Below are 15,917 nucleotides of genomic sequence, written 5' to 3' on the forward strand. Positions count from 1 at the left end.
TGAATACATTACAAACGATTATGACGACTTCAACTCCGCTTCAAAGTGGAAAAACTGTTTTGTTATAGATGTAGCAAAAGACTAACCGATTACTCCAAAGAAAAATCCGCGGCTGAACTGCTGTAGGTCTATTTGTAATGCTCGCCCGATCGAGAAAATAATCACCGATAAAGAACCAACTCCATAACAAGAGCAAACAAATCATGAAAACGAGGGAATCTCTTTCAGTTTCAGTTTCTCTTGCGATATTCTCAACGTACGAGAGCGGGAAATAGGATCCTTCTAACAAATACATTAATACATGTCATTGAATAGACGAAGAACCTGCGACGTAGACACTCATGTAGCGGAATATGATTACTCAGTAAACCAATAAATATACCATAGTTCTTCAAATCTAATTATAATCAGCTTGGCGAAATCATTTTTTTTACTCTATAGTTTATATTTAATACTGTTCACTCTTGTTTGGGAATTTTTAAAAAAATTATTAAAATGATGTGACAAAAATTCTTATTTTTTATTACATTTCTTATCTTTAGATCTAATTTCTTTTTGAACACGTACCACTTATTTTTGTCAATATCTTTCATCTTTTTTCCTGTAAGTTATAAACCTAATCCAAGATTTTGCAACTTTTTTCTGTTTCTATCATTTCGAAATTGTACCCCATCGGCGCTGTGGACATTGTACCAATATTTTGGTCCATTGATCCAATTGTAATCCCATCAGACGATTCCCGTTGTGTGACGGCCTGCCCAATTTAACACTTGTAGCAAGCGTATTCCATGGTTCAGTACGATGCGCCAAACAGCTTGTTTTCATGTATTTATGAGAGATAGTAATATAATTTGAATGTGGATCAGCTCCTCGAGCTTCGTATGCCACCGCCTATAGAAGTACTAAGAAATGGATGAATTACTGAAAACTTTAATCCACCGATTTACAAGCTTTTTTTGCATTTGGGCTGGCACAATGTCAAACTTCTTTCAATTCTCGTTTCATCATTTATTTTATTCTCTGCCTTTACTCCACGAGATGAACCAATCGAGAATCCGAACCGCGAACTAAAACAATTCTTTCCTTCCTGTATGCAAATTTGCTTATCACAAAAGACCAATCAATGTTGGTATGCAATGCTTAATTTAAATTTCATTACATAGATAGAGTACTGTAAAAGCTAAGTAGGAACATTTCGATAACATTGCACATACAGCAGTATGAAAAAAGTTGATAAGAGCGTAAGTCATACTAAAACCTTATGTAAAATGAAAGACAAAAAAATTACATATGTAAAATTTTGAATGAAAATTGTGACTATTTTTGGAACAATTAATTAGCAACAAATGGAAAATCTATCTGTACATCAGGCAACCAAATCTGATAAGTTTTGGTTGTATATTACATCACTACAATCTTATTTGATTTATCATGACAAAATAGAACATTTTCTAAATGAAATTGGGTATAGTTCCATAATGATACACACATAAGCAGAATGTTACAATAAAAACAAATACTTGTTCCAAGTTGAGATATATGAAAATGAAAAATTGTAACACTTTATATTGATAGACGATTCGCTAATCCCACCAATTTCCAGTAACCAACAATGATATCTGTCATGCTATGTCAAAAATTTATATACAAATAAACCACCATAATAACTCGATTAGGACAAGATACTAAATAGTTTTCTGAAGGCATCTGAAGGATAGAAACAAACAAAATATTTAAGAACTTTCTTTAAAATCGTGTAGGCAAGGCACAGCCTGATTAGTGCACTAACTTAAATATAAAATCCAAACAATAAAATCGAATCTTAAAACGTTAAAAATATTTTATAAATAATTATTGCTAAATGATGACACAAAAAATAGAAACGATAGTCGAATCTGCTAATCTGTAGTTCATAGTTCAAACACTACTAGCATTGAATATATATGTATGAATATGGAATAAGAATCATGTGAGTAAGAAATACTGTTTGATGTATAAAATCACATATATATTTACATATATATACTGTTTTTGTTTGAATAAAACCGAAATATAAGAATCATCCCAATGGAATGCATATTCTAATAGAGAGTCATTCCTGCAAATAATGCATGGGATCATGAGTTGATTTTTACGCTTCAGAATCAGAAGGAACTTCTTGTCGGTCAGGTAAAATTGGCATTTTCTCATCAATTTCATCATATCCAGTAGCAGTTGACCGATTGATGGACAATCCTCTTCCTCTCCTTCTCAAGCATTCAGGCATTGTCACAATATTGTTGTATAACATAGTTCCGAATAATAAAACAACGAAACCAATAACCTGAAAACAAAAGTTTGTTGGTTGATAATCAATAATTGTAGAAAGCCCTAACACCCAAAAGTCATGCTACTGTGATCTCTATAGAAAAAATAAAGATAAATATCTGAAAACCCTGCAACCTCAAGGAATTGAAGTAAAAATTTCAATGGTTTTTGTTTTACATACATGTTGCTTAGTATGAAGAAGTTAGACTATAATCTAATGAAAGCTTGCTAATACTCTTGCTATCTAAAAAAAAAAAAAAAAAAAATGGTCCTTATACGGTTAATAGCTCGTGTTCGACTTTCAGGAGTGAAATTATAATTTAGGAATTTGAAAATAGAGTAATCAATGTTGTTAGATGTTCTTTTAAAATATTGGGTGCTTTAGACATCAATATCAGCATAAGCTGGCTTCTTGTCCGAGGTTTTTTTGGGAGCAAAGGTCTGATACGCCTTATACAAAGTCTATAGTATACTATGGTATCAGTATCTTGAAAGTAAGCATAATTCTCACCTGTAAATACTGGAATGCTTCCCATTTCAATGCCAGACTGACGATCCAAATAACCAGGGTTCGTATGCTATCAAGAACCATTCTAAAAAAAAGTTTAATAAAGATTGTGAGTGAATGATGAAATATGATACAAATTTCCCTAAAATTGTAAAATATCACCGATATACAAAATATTGATATAAAAATATCAAAGTAATACTTTGTTCATTGGTAGAGTTAATATCATGATTGTTATGTTCGAAAGGATTGCTCATCACCAGCGTATAATGGTTTATGGTGGTGGTGAATGTACAGCGATCTTAATGACTGACACGAAAGCGGAACCGCCACAAGATGTGCAATTTTTGATGATATCACATATACTTTTTTTTATCTTTATTATGTTTAATATTATTATGTACATCAGGCCTGCCCAACCTTTTTCGTCTCGCGGGCCACTTTCAAGTGAGAATATTCGTTGCGGACCGCAAACGTTTTTACCAAACATTAATATCAGCTAAGTCCTGATTTCGCTGTAGGTAATTTACATAATACATAAAAGTCAGGTTTATTAACATAAAATCAATCAATTTAATAATTGCTTTCTGATTACTGAGTAGGGAAGACAAATTATTAGAATATCAAGTCGAATATTAGAAGAGCAGGTTACAATTCGAATATCTGGTAACACGGGGCGTGGACTTGACACCACGGTTTTTTGACGACCACACGAGAACACACACATCACGTCGAAATTGAGTGTTATATTCACGTTATAGTGTTTTTATTCATTCTTTTACAGCAGCTATGATACTGCCTCAATGTTCAAATGAGCATAATGTGCGCCAATGTCGCGGAAATATTAAGTTTAAGTGGGCAGTTTCGTGCAATTTGAAACACCAATAAAAGTATTTAATGTAGTAACATTACAAAGTTTTTTGGACTGATACCCTATATATACTGATTTGTAACTAATATGCAGCGATTCCATTAAGTCAATTTCATCAGAAATATTGACGGATACGCAGTTACGACATTTCCGAAAACTTATTTAACCCAAACATTAAACAAACAAAAAAATACAAACATAAAAGAACAACGAGTCCCGGGACCAGTGGCAGTAAGTACCTAAGATATTGTTGACTTTTTATTTAACGTTAGCGATAAAGACGATCAAAGCAGACACGTAATAAACAGTCAGAATGAAATTAATTTGCAAATTTAGGATCCAAATTCATTCCTACAATTGCACTCATTGTTCGTCCTCAATGATCGCACAATATCTTTCGAGTTCCTCGAACGGAACGCTCAGTTCGGCGAGAAATAAAAAACTGACGTCGATGTTCACCAGGGTGCAAGACGTGACACATACGTAATAATAAGAACCGGCATTTGAATGTAGATAGATGGCAGGAATAACCACATCAAAATCACGAAACATACTTAAACCTATATATTGATATATAACATAAAATAAAAATAAAAAAGTCTGCTTACGAACTTTATAGGGCGGGCCGCAAAAAACAGTCCGGCGGGCCGCGGGTTGGGCAGCCTTGATGTACATACTTAAATAATTATTGTTGTTAGGCATTGTTTGTTATGGCAAACAAGGTTCGGGTACTCTAACAAATCTGTAGTCGATCACCAATCCTGAACAAATTATGTTCGACTACTGAGGTATCACTGTAACTGAATAACACTAATCCAATACCCGGCATGGACTGGTAGCCAGATGAGAGGTCGTTGTATGCAATATGACTGAGCCGTCTTAGCGGCTCTCAGCTCCCCAAGATTAATATGAAATTCCTAATTCCTAAGCAAGATTTACCTTGTTGTGGCACTCAGTTCCTTTGTGATACTAATCCCAAAGAAATTGAAAAATGCAATGCTTGTGATACTGCCAAAGGTTCCAACAGCAATTTGCCAGTTATTGCCGAGTTGACAAAAACCATCAAGAGAATCTTCCAATCGTGTAGGCACACCTTCATCCGTATGTCCAGTTACAATAAAATACATCGGGATAAGTAGGATTCCTAGTGTGGTCATACCAAAAAATCCTGTAAAACCGAGTCCAAATTTATATGCCTATCTATGAATTTCATAGTTCTATGATTGGCACATGGAAAAACCCATATACGCTTGTGAGAATTACATACAAGTCTTACAATTCTTTCATTATACCAAGACACCATTGTCTGTCACTTGATTAGGCCAGGCTTTCTCAAACTAAGCCTTTGACACACCCAAGGAAGCCATGGAACGGTTCTCAGAAGCCACAAACAAAGTTGTACCCTAGGTGTACCATTCACAATGGCTGCATGCCTGCATTTAATTTAAATCAAATATACCGCATTTTGTTCAATTTTTCAACTGTAATATATTTCTTATTGTATGTGGTGCATAAAATAGAGACAGGAAGGTATTAAAAGCCAAACTACCATGTAGGTATTTTCAAACGAGGAGGACACAAGTTACGAAAGCCAACAGATCAGGCCAACCTATTATCAGGGGCGATGCCAAATTCATAAAACTGTAGGAGTCAAATGCGATAAAAATAGACCAGTGTTGTTTACCTTCCCAACCAACAGCTTGCAAAGGATTGATATCCTTCCCACTAACAAATTTTTCTTCAACAACCATTTGAGTTGCAGCTATGATTTGAGCAATAATGATAATTAGATCACCTGAAATTATAAGATAAGATACCATTGGTTATAAATATGGATACTTGAATATTGGTGTTAGATTTCCCTGGTTCTATTCTTCATAATATATCCCAGGACAATATTCACCTCGTATCATTCAACAAACTATTAAGGTTGGTACTTCAATTAAAACATCTCTTAAATTTATTAGAATTCAAAATCGATGCCAAAATTGGAATCAAAACTTCAACATAATGCTGTGGTCCGTGGATGACAGTAAACTTACAATACATCGAGTTTCTTGCCAATGCTGACTTTCTAATTTATAATATCAAAATCCTATAAAAATCGTAAATTTCATATGTTAAATTCAAGAATATTCCTTAATTTTTTGTGATCATATATGTACTGGGGGACGGAGTTATTACCGTAGTTTAAATCGTGTGCCCCCTGAGCATAATATATTTTTCACTTGTCAGGTAGATAAGTAAATAGGATTTGGATAGTTTGAAATTTGAAACATTTTGTCAACAAACATCAAATTTAATGTTGGTTTATGACACTATGTCCATGGTTTATGTCAAAGTGGATCAAATTAACCAAACAAAAGGGCGTGGTACACCATATGATTGAGATGTCTTATCGACTTTCCTCCTCCTCAGGATAAAAAACGAGGAAAAGCCTATTCTATCTGTTTGTTTTATTTGGGAGCTGGTTATTTTCAGCAATTCACTTGAAAATAAACTCACTGGTAAAGATGTACCAGTACGGCATTGCGCAATCTGGATTTCTTATAAAACTTGATAAAAATTTTTATTACCAATGATCCATAATCAAAAAGATATTTCCAAAATGTGACAGAATAGCAAACTTATTAGGTTTCGGGCATCCCTGCTGTTTGTTAGGCATGGCGGACTAAATAACAATATTCAAGTAACATATTATTAACGATGTCAAGGAAAAGAATTTCAATGTAAACATAAACAAAATATATGACTCATATATATCAGTGCACATCCACACATACCAACAGTTTAGTTCTCAATAAGTATAGTCGCTCCAGAAGTATGTGTGCCAGAATGGAGGAAACTAACTTTGTTCGCCTACTTTACATCAAGTTGTGTAAAGGGACGAAAACCTATGGGCAGGGGGTTATATTCACTTGGCTAACACAGACAGTCCCCGAACTCGTAATAGAACTAAAATGAGGAAAACCGGAATAAAATTATGCCCTAACCATTCCTGGTAAACATACTACAGAGTATCGTATAGTATGCATTACAATAAGTTGATAACGATGCATCAATAAACATGTATGCAAGTAACTGCAGTACAAGTAAACAGAGAGTACAATAGGTACACTTTTGATTACACATCAAGATAGAATGATTTTGCAAATTTGCTTTGTCAATTTAGTGCACATGTTGTGGTGGAAGACAACACATCAGCAAATAAAAGAACTATTAACATATATTTTATGCTTACATCCGCATTTACACAAACCCACATAGAAGGCAAATGTATACAGGACTACCCAAAAAACAGAATCTATGAATTTCTTGATTACTCGTGCAAAAAAAAATTATTTAACACTTGAACTCTATGTGTTGAACTTTTACTCTTAAACTATTTGTTTATGATGGTTCCCAAAAGTTTCAGTAATCATGCTTAGCGCGACATGCTTTCATGACATGCTTTGCGCGAAAGTTATGTTATATCAAGAATATGTTCCAAATGGGTCTTGATTTATGGTGACCCTATATTTTTAGAGGCCAAGAGATGTTGAGAATTAGTCATAGAAATTTGGCATAAACCTACTTATTATTTGAAAATATTTGCTATATTTGCAAAATAAAAACATGACATAGCATTGCATGTCCAATGAATTTATGTAAAACATATCCAATATCTAATTTTTCCAGATCCATACTTCTATAAAACAAAAACCCAGTCTCTATTATATACTAGTACTTTGTTGTAAAATAAAAACACAAAATTATCAGCACTTCGATAGGTCATGCATGATCTAATAAATTTCACACACATCTCTTTCACAATCGAGTCATGTGATCTCTGAGCTATAATGTGTAATATTAAACTCTTTAAAATGAAAGTGAATAATAAATAACAGATCAGTCACATGATTCTAGTTTTGTTGAATAATCAATTTTTTTACTTTTGCTTTCATTATGTCTTCAGGCAAAATTCTAGTGGTACCATTACCATTGGCTAATTCAAGGATTTTAGATTTAGAGCAAACCAAATATTACTAATTTTGTGTAAATAATCCACGTTCGAAATATTCCAACATTAGTTATTATGACCTAAATCGAATTCAAGCCGAGGTATATAGATTATCAACAATTGAATGCAGAATTCATTTGACCGAAAAAATCTATTAAAACTAATAATTAATGACGAATATTAAACAAAGCATTAGTGAAAAAACAGGTATTTTTAAGATGTTATGATTTGTTGTGTAGCTACCAGTTGTTGCATATTGTGGCTGTTAAGCTATTATTTTGTGTATTATGTGTTGACTCTGGTGAGCAGTTTAGTTCATACTTCAATCAAAAACTCACATGGACTAAACACACATGCTAAACATAACTAGAAATGTCCGAAAAAGTTAGTTCCAAATTACAAACTATTTCATATAATCTGTAAATTTTTCGATTAAAGATCTTGAATACCAAACTACTCAGATTTAGCATCCTAAATTCCAATACACATACCAATATATGATTATTATTCTGTTGAGCACTGTCACCTAATTAAAATTATAAACAGCCATTTGCTGGGTGGTTGGCGCATCCTGCTAAGCATTAGGACTACGCTTACCATCAAACCTCTGAATTACCCTGCATAATTTCATGGGTTCTAATTTCATGAGGGATATTTCAAGTGAGAGAATCGCTGGCCTCCCCGACCAGCTGTCAAATTAAACCCACACCAAACATGAAACTGGTAAACAGACGAGCGTCTATGGTATGTCAAATGATTAGGCCACCTTATAGACTTTCCCTTTCCCTGGAATAAATAAAAATATGAAACTTCTTCAACTAACCTGTGATAATTTCATTTTTTCCGTATGTTACACTACCGGTGTCACTTGGAAACAAAAAATCCGAAAGTCCGACAAGCACCAAACCCAAAATAACACATGCAATACCAGACCACATTTTATTCGTTATGATTCGACGTAAAAATGCAACAGATAAGAGTGCTGTGAATACAATGACAGCTCCACGCAGCATTTGAAAACTTGATGCATATGTAAAATTGAGTCCAACATACCTGTAATCAGTGTATTATTGAGTAAATTCCATCAGAGTTAAACGTTCAAAGAATCTAACTCGGATGAATTACGAACTTCAAACAAAAGGGTTATAGGATGAAGATCAAACGAATAATTTTTATCACAAAGATCAGGGTTTGAGGATTTTGAAGGATCCATTAGGAGTTAACAAATAAAAGGAAATGGCGCGGCGGTGTGGCTCATCGTCCTAAGCGTTAGGAATACGCTCGCCACCGCACCTCTAATTACTCTGCGTGGGTTCGCAGGTTCGAATATCACGCAGGATGGTTATGTGCGAGAGGATTGCTGGATACCTCGCCGTCGTAGGGTGGTTCACGTAACCGCTGGTCGGTTACGGCTTTCTCCATCATCAAGTCCATGCTTCCGAAAAACAAGTAAGTAACTAACTAATCCCATACCCGACATGGAATGGTAACTGGACGAGAGGCCATGGTTCACCATATGGATAAGCTGTCTTATTGGCTTTCCTCTCCCCCGAGATAAATATGTAAATCCTATCTTATCCTAAATGAGGGGAAACAGGAAATTTATGTTGAGTGAAGTAAAATCGAAAGATCTGTAATCAGCAAGGAATGTACTGAAACCATTAATTTTGAATTTGCTGCAAATAAAATTATTCCTTAATATTGAATTTAATTGTTTACAATGACTTCAGAATTAAAAAATGTTTAGGAAAGATTATGGCAGTCAGTCTGGACTGGATACATTCACATTTTTTTTTTAATTTTGAACATCCCCAATTCGATAGCCATATTTGACATTGAACAAAAGAGAAATATGCATCCATTTTAGACAGCTTTACCACAAAGTAATGTTTGATCACTGCTACTAAATCAAATAACTGAAAGGGACAATTACACATTAATTGTTAATGTTTATAGAAGTTTATCAATATTATGAGACACCTAAAGCATGCAAATGCATGCAGGAAACTAAATATTTGTTCAATACTAATCAATCATGAATGACTAAATCAATCATGACTAAATTTTTTTAAATCTCATCTCCAGTTATATGGAATTCGGTATAATCCACTCCATAGCTGTTTGCCCATAATACATCAGAATTTAATGGCATGCAAGATGCAACTATATATTTTCAGTGGTCATCCATAAGCTTGCTCAGCGATCCTTTACTCTGGGATAAGTGAATGTGAGCAAATTCTCTTAAAAGCCTCATTGTCACAATTTTATAAAATCCCAAAAGAGTCTGACTAGCTACAAGTATAACAGGCAGAATTAGTGCAAATTTTGTGATACTGATTGTTCAATATTATCAAAATGTTAGATTAACAATATATATGGCAAGATTACCACAGCAAAAAGTAAATTTTTTGACTCACATCAAAGAAGTTCCTGCCATGTCGCACATTGCGGGAATAAAGAAGAGAAATGGGGAAAAATTCTGATTTCCCATATCACTAGTGTCTTTCCCTCGACATTTTCTCGTAAACCAAAGAGTTTTGAATGCAATCATGCATGTAAATTCACCAATAAACATGCCGACAGCCTGTAAAAACCAAATACTGCATTTCTATTTGGATACTATTCTAGCATCAACAAATCACAATTCTTCTTGATGATTTTAGTTTGGTTCAAGCATTATATTTCATTAATGCAATGAGTAGCAATGTCATTCCACTTTCAAGATTCTGTACCAAATTAGACATGCTTTTCAAATTGATAGCATATGGTAATAATGAGGAATTAGTAGTTTCAATGGCATGTAACCTTCAATAACACTCATTCTGATAATCACTAAGATTGTACTTGAAATCTCAGAGCATATCTTGGACTAAGAGCGGAATCTGTGACAACATCTTCGAATCAAGCATAAACCAATCACACATATACATTTATATAGTGCGCCTATATATTTACCGTATCTATGATTATATAATTACCTAGTGGTTAAAGTTCTATGATGGCATCAAGGATTTGAAAGTTCGGGTTCAAATCCCACGCCACGAATGGTCTCATAGAGTGAAATAAATTGGGTGGGCGCTATCATTCCAGGAATCATAATTCCTAAATGTTATGATAACCAGAACTGTGCGAAAGTGCAATTCATAACTATTTTTTCAAGATTATCACAAAAAGACACTTGCTGATATTGGTCACTACACTGCTGAAAAAAAAAGTATAGGGAGGTATAAAATAAGTAACAATAACGTAATTATTGTTATTACTACTCGACCAACACACATTTCCCTTTCCAACTTTCAAATCCTAGTGAATTGCGTGCGCCTGTTCAACAGTAAGTAGCTGACCACGGAAATCATCACACAACCCCACCCGGCGTCCCGGCCCACAGTTTAGGGACCACTGTTCTATAAAATAGCGCATTTGGCCTATATCACATCTGGCATTCTTTTACAGAGGTTTCACCTATTTATTAAACGTCAAAATCCATATTTCAGTATCAACTCATGCAATTGGGAAGACTTCCATTTCTAGTTTCAAATATGATCAAGGACCAATTGACAAAATATTTTCAACAACGGTATTCTTACCTGTAAAAATGGATGATTAAACATGTGAGATTCAGTATTGCCATCATCACAACCTGGCGCTGTCTGTCTATCGGCCCATCTAGAATATACGAGTAGAAAATAAGAATACTGGATTGTAAAGAAAGTCGAACATATACACAACACCAACACCTCAAATATTTTATTAAATTAGTAGGGGTGTACATCTAAAATAATTGACATATGTTCATTTTCATCTAGGTATATAACAAAACTAAGCCACATATTCATTATTATCGAGTTTCTGAATTTTTTTTTTTGAACATGTTAAATGGTCCTGTATCTGTTAATCTGTCAGGTTACCTTCATTTAGTAAATAAATTCATAATACAGTAATAGTGAATTTCCATTAGGAATTAAAAAAAATGAAGATAGAAATTATTGTAAAAAAATGAAAAACTATATTTACAATCTTGATAAATATAGATCCAATTTTAATTTTTCATTTGAAAATATGCATTAAAAGTAGATGAATATTGTAAAAGTATGTTCATAAGTTATGCTAATACAGTAATACAGTAATATTACTACATGAATCAAGCAAAATTAATCATTAAACAACAATTAAGATTGAATGTTCAACCTATTGGTGGTTTGATTACACTTTATTTCACCTAATCTAGTAGAAGTTTCAAAATATTGTTATTATTGATGGTTTTAGTAAAATTAAATGAAATTTTTAAAATGTTAGAATTCAAAATAGTTTATTAAAATTAAAAATTTGAAAAAAATAATGACTTACTTAGTAGCAAGTGTATTTATAGATCCAGTAATAACCATGCCAACAGCTAGAGCCAATTGATATGCTGTCCAAGCCATTCTGTAATTTTTATAACCTACGATAGGTTATCTGATTACGAGTCTAAAACTAGGTTATTAAATAGTACAGGATTTAATAACATTTGATATATTAATACGGGAAACGCGTGATTCAGGTCAGAAGATAGGTTTGCACAAACTTTAAACTTACGGTAATACAGTAATAGGATAGCATTCATTCACATATTCAGTGTATTCATCCCATGTCCACGGGAGAAAAAAAACGAAGATTGTAACGATACACCTCCAAATCTCTCATTCAAAAAAATTAATGTTAAAGCAATGGCATAATATATTTTATACTTAAATATCTACCACCAAGCCCAATCGACGTGTGCAATTATATGAGCAAACGCCTAGAAAACTACAAGAAAACAAAGCGTTAGGCGCCAGGGAAGGAATCACATGATTACAGTTTTGTTCATTTCGGGGGAAATCCCCATGTTCGAATGAGGGGCGATAGAGAGCAATAATATGAATAGAGGATTTGCACGGGTCACGTGCCTCTTTTTTTCATGACCACTGGCGTTGAACTTTAATTATCTATTCAACTTTTCACACTTACTAATAGATTACCTGCTAACTAGAGAAACAATACCTTATGGCAATTGATGATTAATTCCTAACAGAAGTCAAGTCTGCAAGCGGACATGCAGGTAGGCCTACGCCTACTGTTAACAGTAGTTTGTCATCTGCTTTCCATTGAAATGAGGGAGCTTATGAATATTTAAAGAAATTAATAACGGCACATTATCACAATTTTTATGTGATGTTTGTGATGATAAAAAATATGCAACAATGAAAAATGGCAAACTTAACATGCACAATACGAAATAACCATTTTCAACAGCCAAGCAAAACAGAAATGTATAATGCGACTTGCAAATGACAGGATCGAGCAGGACGTTTTTGTTGCCGTCCAGTAACCAAAGTCACGTTACCCGTGCAAGTTCTCTATAGTCAATTATTTAGGATAGGGTGGGATTTGCATATTCATCCCTGGGGGGATAAGACCAGTGGTGGGATTCAGCCGGTTCGTACCGTCTTATAGAACCGTGTCACGGAATTTTATGAAATCAGCGAACCGGTTAGCATTACTGGTTTATTTTCTGAAAAATGTACAAATTTTTGTAACAGAACCGGCTGAAAGATATGACTTTTGTGATGAAATCGACTGGCAGAAAAAAATTGAAACCAACCACTGGATAAGAGACGGCATAGTCATGAAGCGAACCACGGCCTATCGTCCAGTTACCAGTCCAACCTACTAGTACCGTACCTGTAAGCATGATGTTCGATGGACCTTCGACTCCGAAGAAAATTTTCTTATACTTTACCATTGCAAATTCTTGGTGCTTATTTTAGAGGTGGCTTCGCGAGTTGAAGCCTATAAACTGGGGTATCTGTTTCACGTCATCATTTTGATTCAAAACATTCAACAACCTATTTTTCAACAGTACCTGTAGAGAAGTTTACCTAGTCCATCACAGCTATTAGACTAATTTAGACTAATTTTTGATTACTGCAATTAAGCTACGACGCCCAAGCAATCAGAATGATCATAGAGTTCTTTGATTCATACTTGAATTTCTGAAACACAACCCAAAACTAACAAATAGCATGCAAAAACGAGGTAATGTTTACAAACATGCCTGAAAATCTTTCTGAGTGACAAGTGTCTGAGCGTTTGCGAAAAAGTCTATTGTTACGTCACTTTTTGTATCTTGCTGAATGGCCAATGTTACAGAATAAACAAAGAAGTAGATGCTCGGGGAAAGGTTCATTGCGGAATTACTTACATTTGTGTTTTTGACATGTTTTGCGTATAGAGAAATAGAGAAAAAGATTTGACTTTTTAGGTTTAATGCTTTTATTGTGAAAAAACCCGATGCGGCCCGGACTCCCTAAGGCTCTGTCTCGGCGGCCCCCAGGTAAATTGAGTTTGAGACCCCCGGTTTAGATATTTATCTGGTATTGTAATAAGCTAAAAAAAATAATCGCCAAAATTTTATGAAATAATATTAGTAAAACTGTAAAATCACTATCGTGAAGTAAAACTAACTTAGTTTACTTATTTATTCCAATTTTTTTTTTATAAAATCCAATGAAAAAAAATTATCTCCACCACATATGTAGCCTACATTTTGGCAAGAGACATTTAATATCCCTAATGTAAAGTATGACAGGTACTTCCAAATTCGTTTTCATCAACCACTGAAACAAAAATGGCAAACTTCACATGCATAGAAGAAAAATTGAATTTATTTAATGCTCACAATAATGCTATTGTTATTGCCTGTTTTCCCAATCTACTGTTTTTTTTCGTGTGTGTGTGTGTGTGGTTCATAATAAACTTAGGCTATACTTATAAACTGATAATTGTTTTGTTTGCTAATATTTTTATGTATATCTATAGAGTAGTCAGGGATTATCGTACATTGTTACCAGTGTATTGTTTTTGATTGATTATTACAATTTTGCTTATTTCGCCCTACTCACTGGCTACGCCTCTGGCCAGACAAGTAGGCATATGATTCTCGAAGTTGATAAACTGGTGTAAAGAGTGCACATGACGAAATTATATTACTTGGAAACTCAGGCTTTTCGTAAATCGGTGGAAATTAAGAAAGTGGGTGTAAAATGAAACTCAATTTAGGTTCAGTTTTTATTTTGGTGATAAGAGCAATTTTGGAGAAGTACATAGGCCCACAGGAGGTTCGCGTGAACCCGTATACCTAGAAAGTCATGTTAATCAACAAACCCGACCTTGTTTCTTAGTTCGGCATGGTTTTCTGAATTGAAGGAGCCTATTTTAATGAATTCGATATAAAAGAGAACCTGTTATTCAAATTTTGAACCCCATCACTGTATAAAGGGAATACATTATTGGTCATGCCCCAAACGCAATACAAACGGCTGTGGCCGAGAGCTAAATTGAATTATACCAACTATACACAGGGGAACATATTCTAGTACAGGGATGACGAACCACTGACCCGCGGGTCACAAAGTGACCCACCGCGTTTTATTCGTGACCCGCCAAGGCACTAATAAAATAAAAACTGCTAACATATCAGTGATAAAAATTGATAAAACCGGCTTCGAATTAATCTAACAATAACTAAACTATTATAATGTACCAGCAGTTGCACAGTCAGGGCTGCGATCGCTCATATTCAAATTGTTAATTTTCGGGCGGGTAATTTTCAAAACCCCTAATCTTGGACGCATGTCTGCACTGATGTGTACCATTATTCAGCTATTGGCTCTGACACCGTTTATGACATTACAATGCAATAGATCTGTTCATTTCTCGGTCTCTTTCAGATGTGCATCTGCAGACTGTTTTAGGGGTTATACGAGAACATTACATTTTATTTGTTTCTAACCTATAATTCCATTGAGAAAACAAAATCTTTCAGACTTGAAATAAAAACCTAGAAATCTGAAATAACAACGGGGCAGTGTAAAAGTGCCTTAATGTGGTGGAAAGCTGATAGGAAAATATAACTCTATCAAAGTGGAATTTCCTCCAAACTCTTTGGAACCGTAAAATAATTTGCCACATCATCCTAAACGTTTTTGGTAATTCATATACGTGTTTTCGTACTCTAATTTCATAAAATCGAGTGCCATAATAAGTCCTTGATAGAAGTGCTGCATAAGTAAAGCCCAAAACTATACCAACTCCGACAGAAGCTTAGAAGATTTGTTTCAGAAGTTCCTTGTATAGATACTAACATTGATTAAATATCTGTGACCCACTCTCTTCTGTTTCGCGATAAAAATATAATTTTTGACCCATTC

General features: G+C 34.2%; 1 protein-coding gene across 2 annotated transcripts in view; it reads right to left on the minus strand.

Annotated features, from left to right (window-relative positions):
• Positions 1-1,099: 1,099 nt before the first annotated feature.
• Positions 1,100-15,917, minus strand: part of LOC120339888 (solute carrier family 35 member F6-like) — a 139,076-nt gene continuing 124,258 nt past the window's right edge. The window contains exons 1-9 of one of the 2 annotated variants that reach the window (XM_039408119.2): positions 12,262-12,479; positions 12,034-12,111; positions 11,274-11,352; positions 10,104-10,270; positions 8,510-8,739; positions 5,371-5,481; positions 4,626-4,854; positions 2,819-2,900; positions 1,100-2,323 (exon numbers count right to left, since the gene is read on the minus strand). In XM_039408119.2, coding sequence (XP_039264053.1) covers positions 2,132-2,323; positions 2,819-2,900; positions 4,626-4,854; positions 5,371-5,481; positions 8,510-8,739; positions 10,104-10,270; positions 11,274-11,352; positions 12,034-12,110 — 1,167 coding nt within the window. In that variant the 5' untranslated portion in view covers position 12,111; positions 12,262-12,479 and the 3' untranslated portion in view covers positions 1,100-2,131. Of the gene's footprint in view, positions 2,324-2,818; positions 2,901-4,625; positions 4,855-5,370; positions 5,482-8,509; positions 8,740-10,103; positions 10,271-11,273; positions 11,353-12,033; positions 12,162-12,261; positions 12,480-15,917 lie in introns of those variants that run through there. The other variant, XM_078116222.1, reaches the window with a different exon arrangement.

Source organism: Styela clava, chromosome 9 (assembly GCF_964204865.1).
Source record: "Styela clava chromosome 9, kaStyClav1.hap1.2, whole genome shotgun sequence".
NCBI lineage: Eukaryota > Metazoa > Chordata > Ascidiacea > Stolidobranchia > Styelidae > Styela > Styela clava.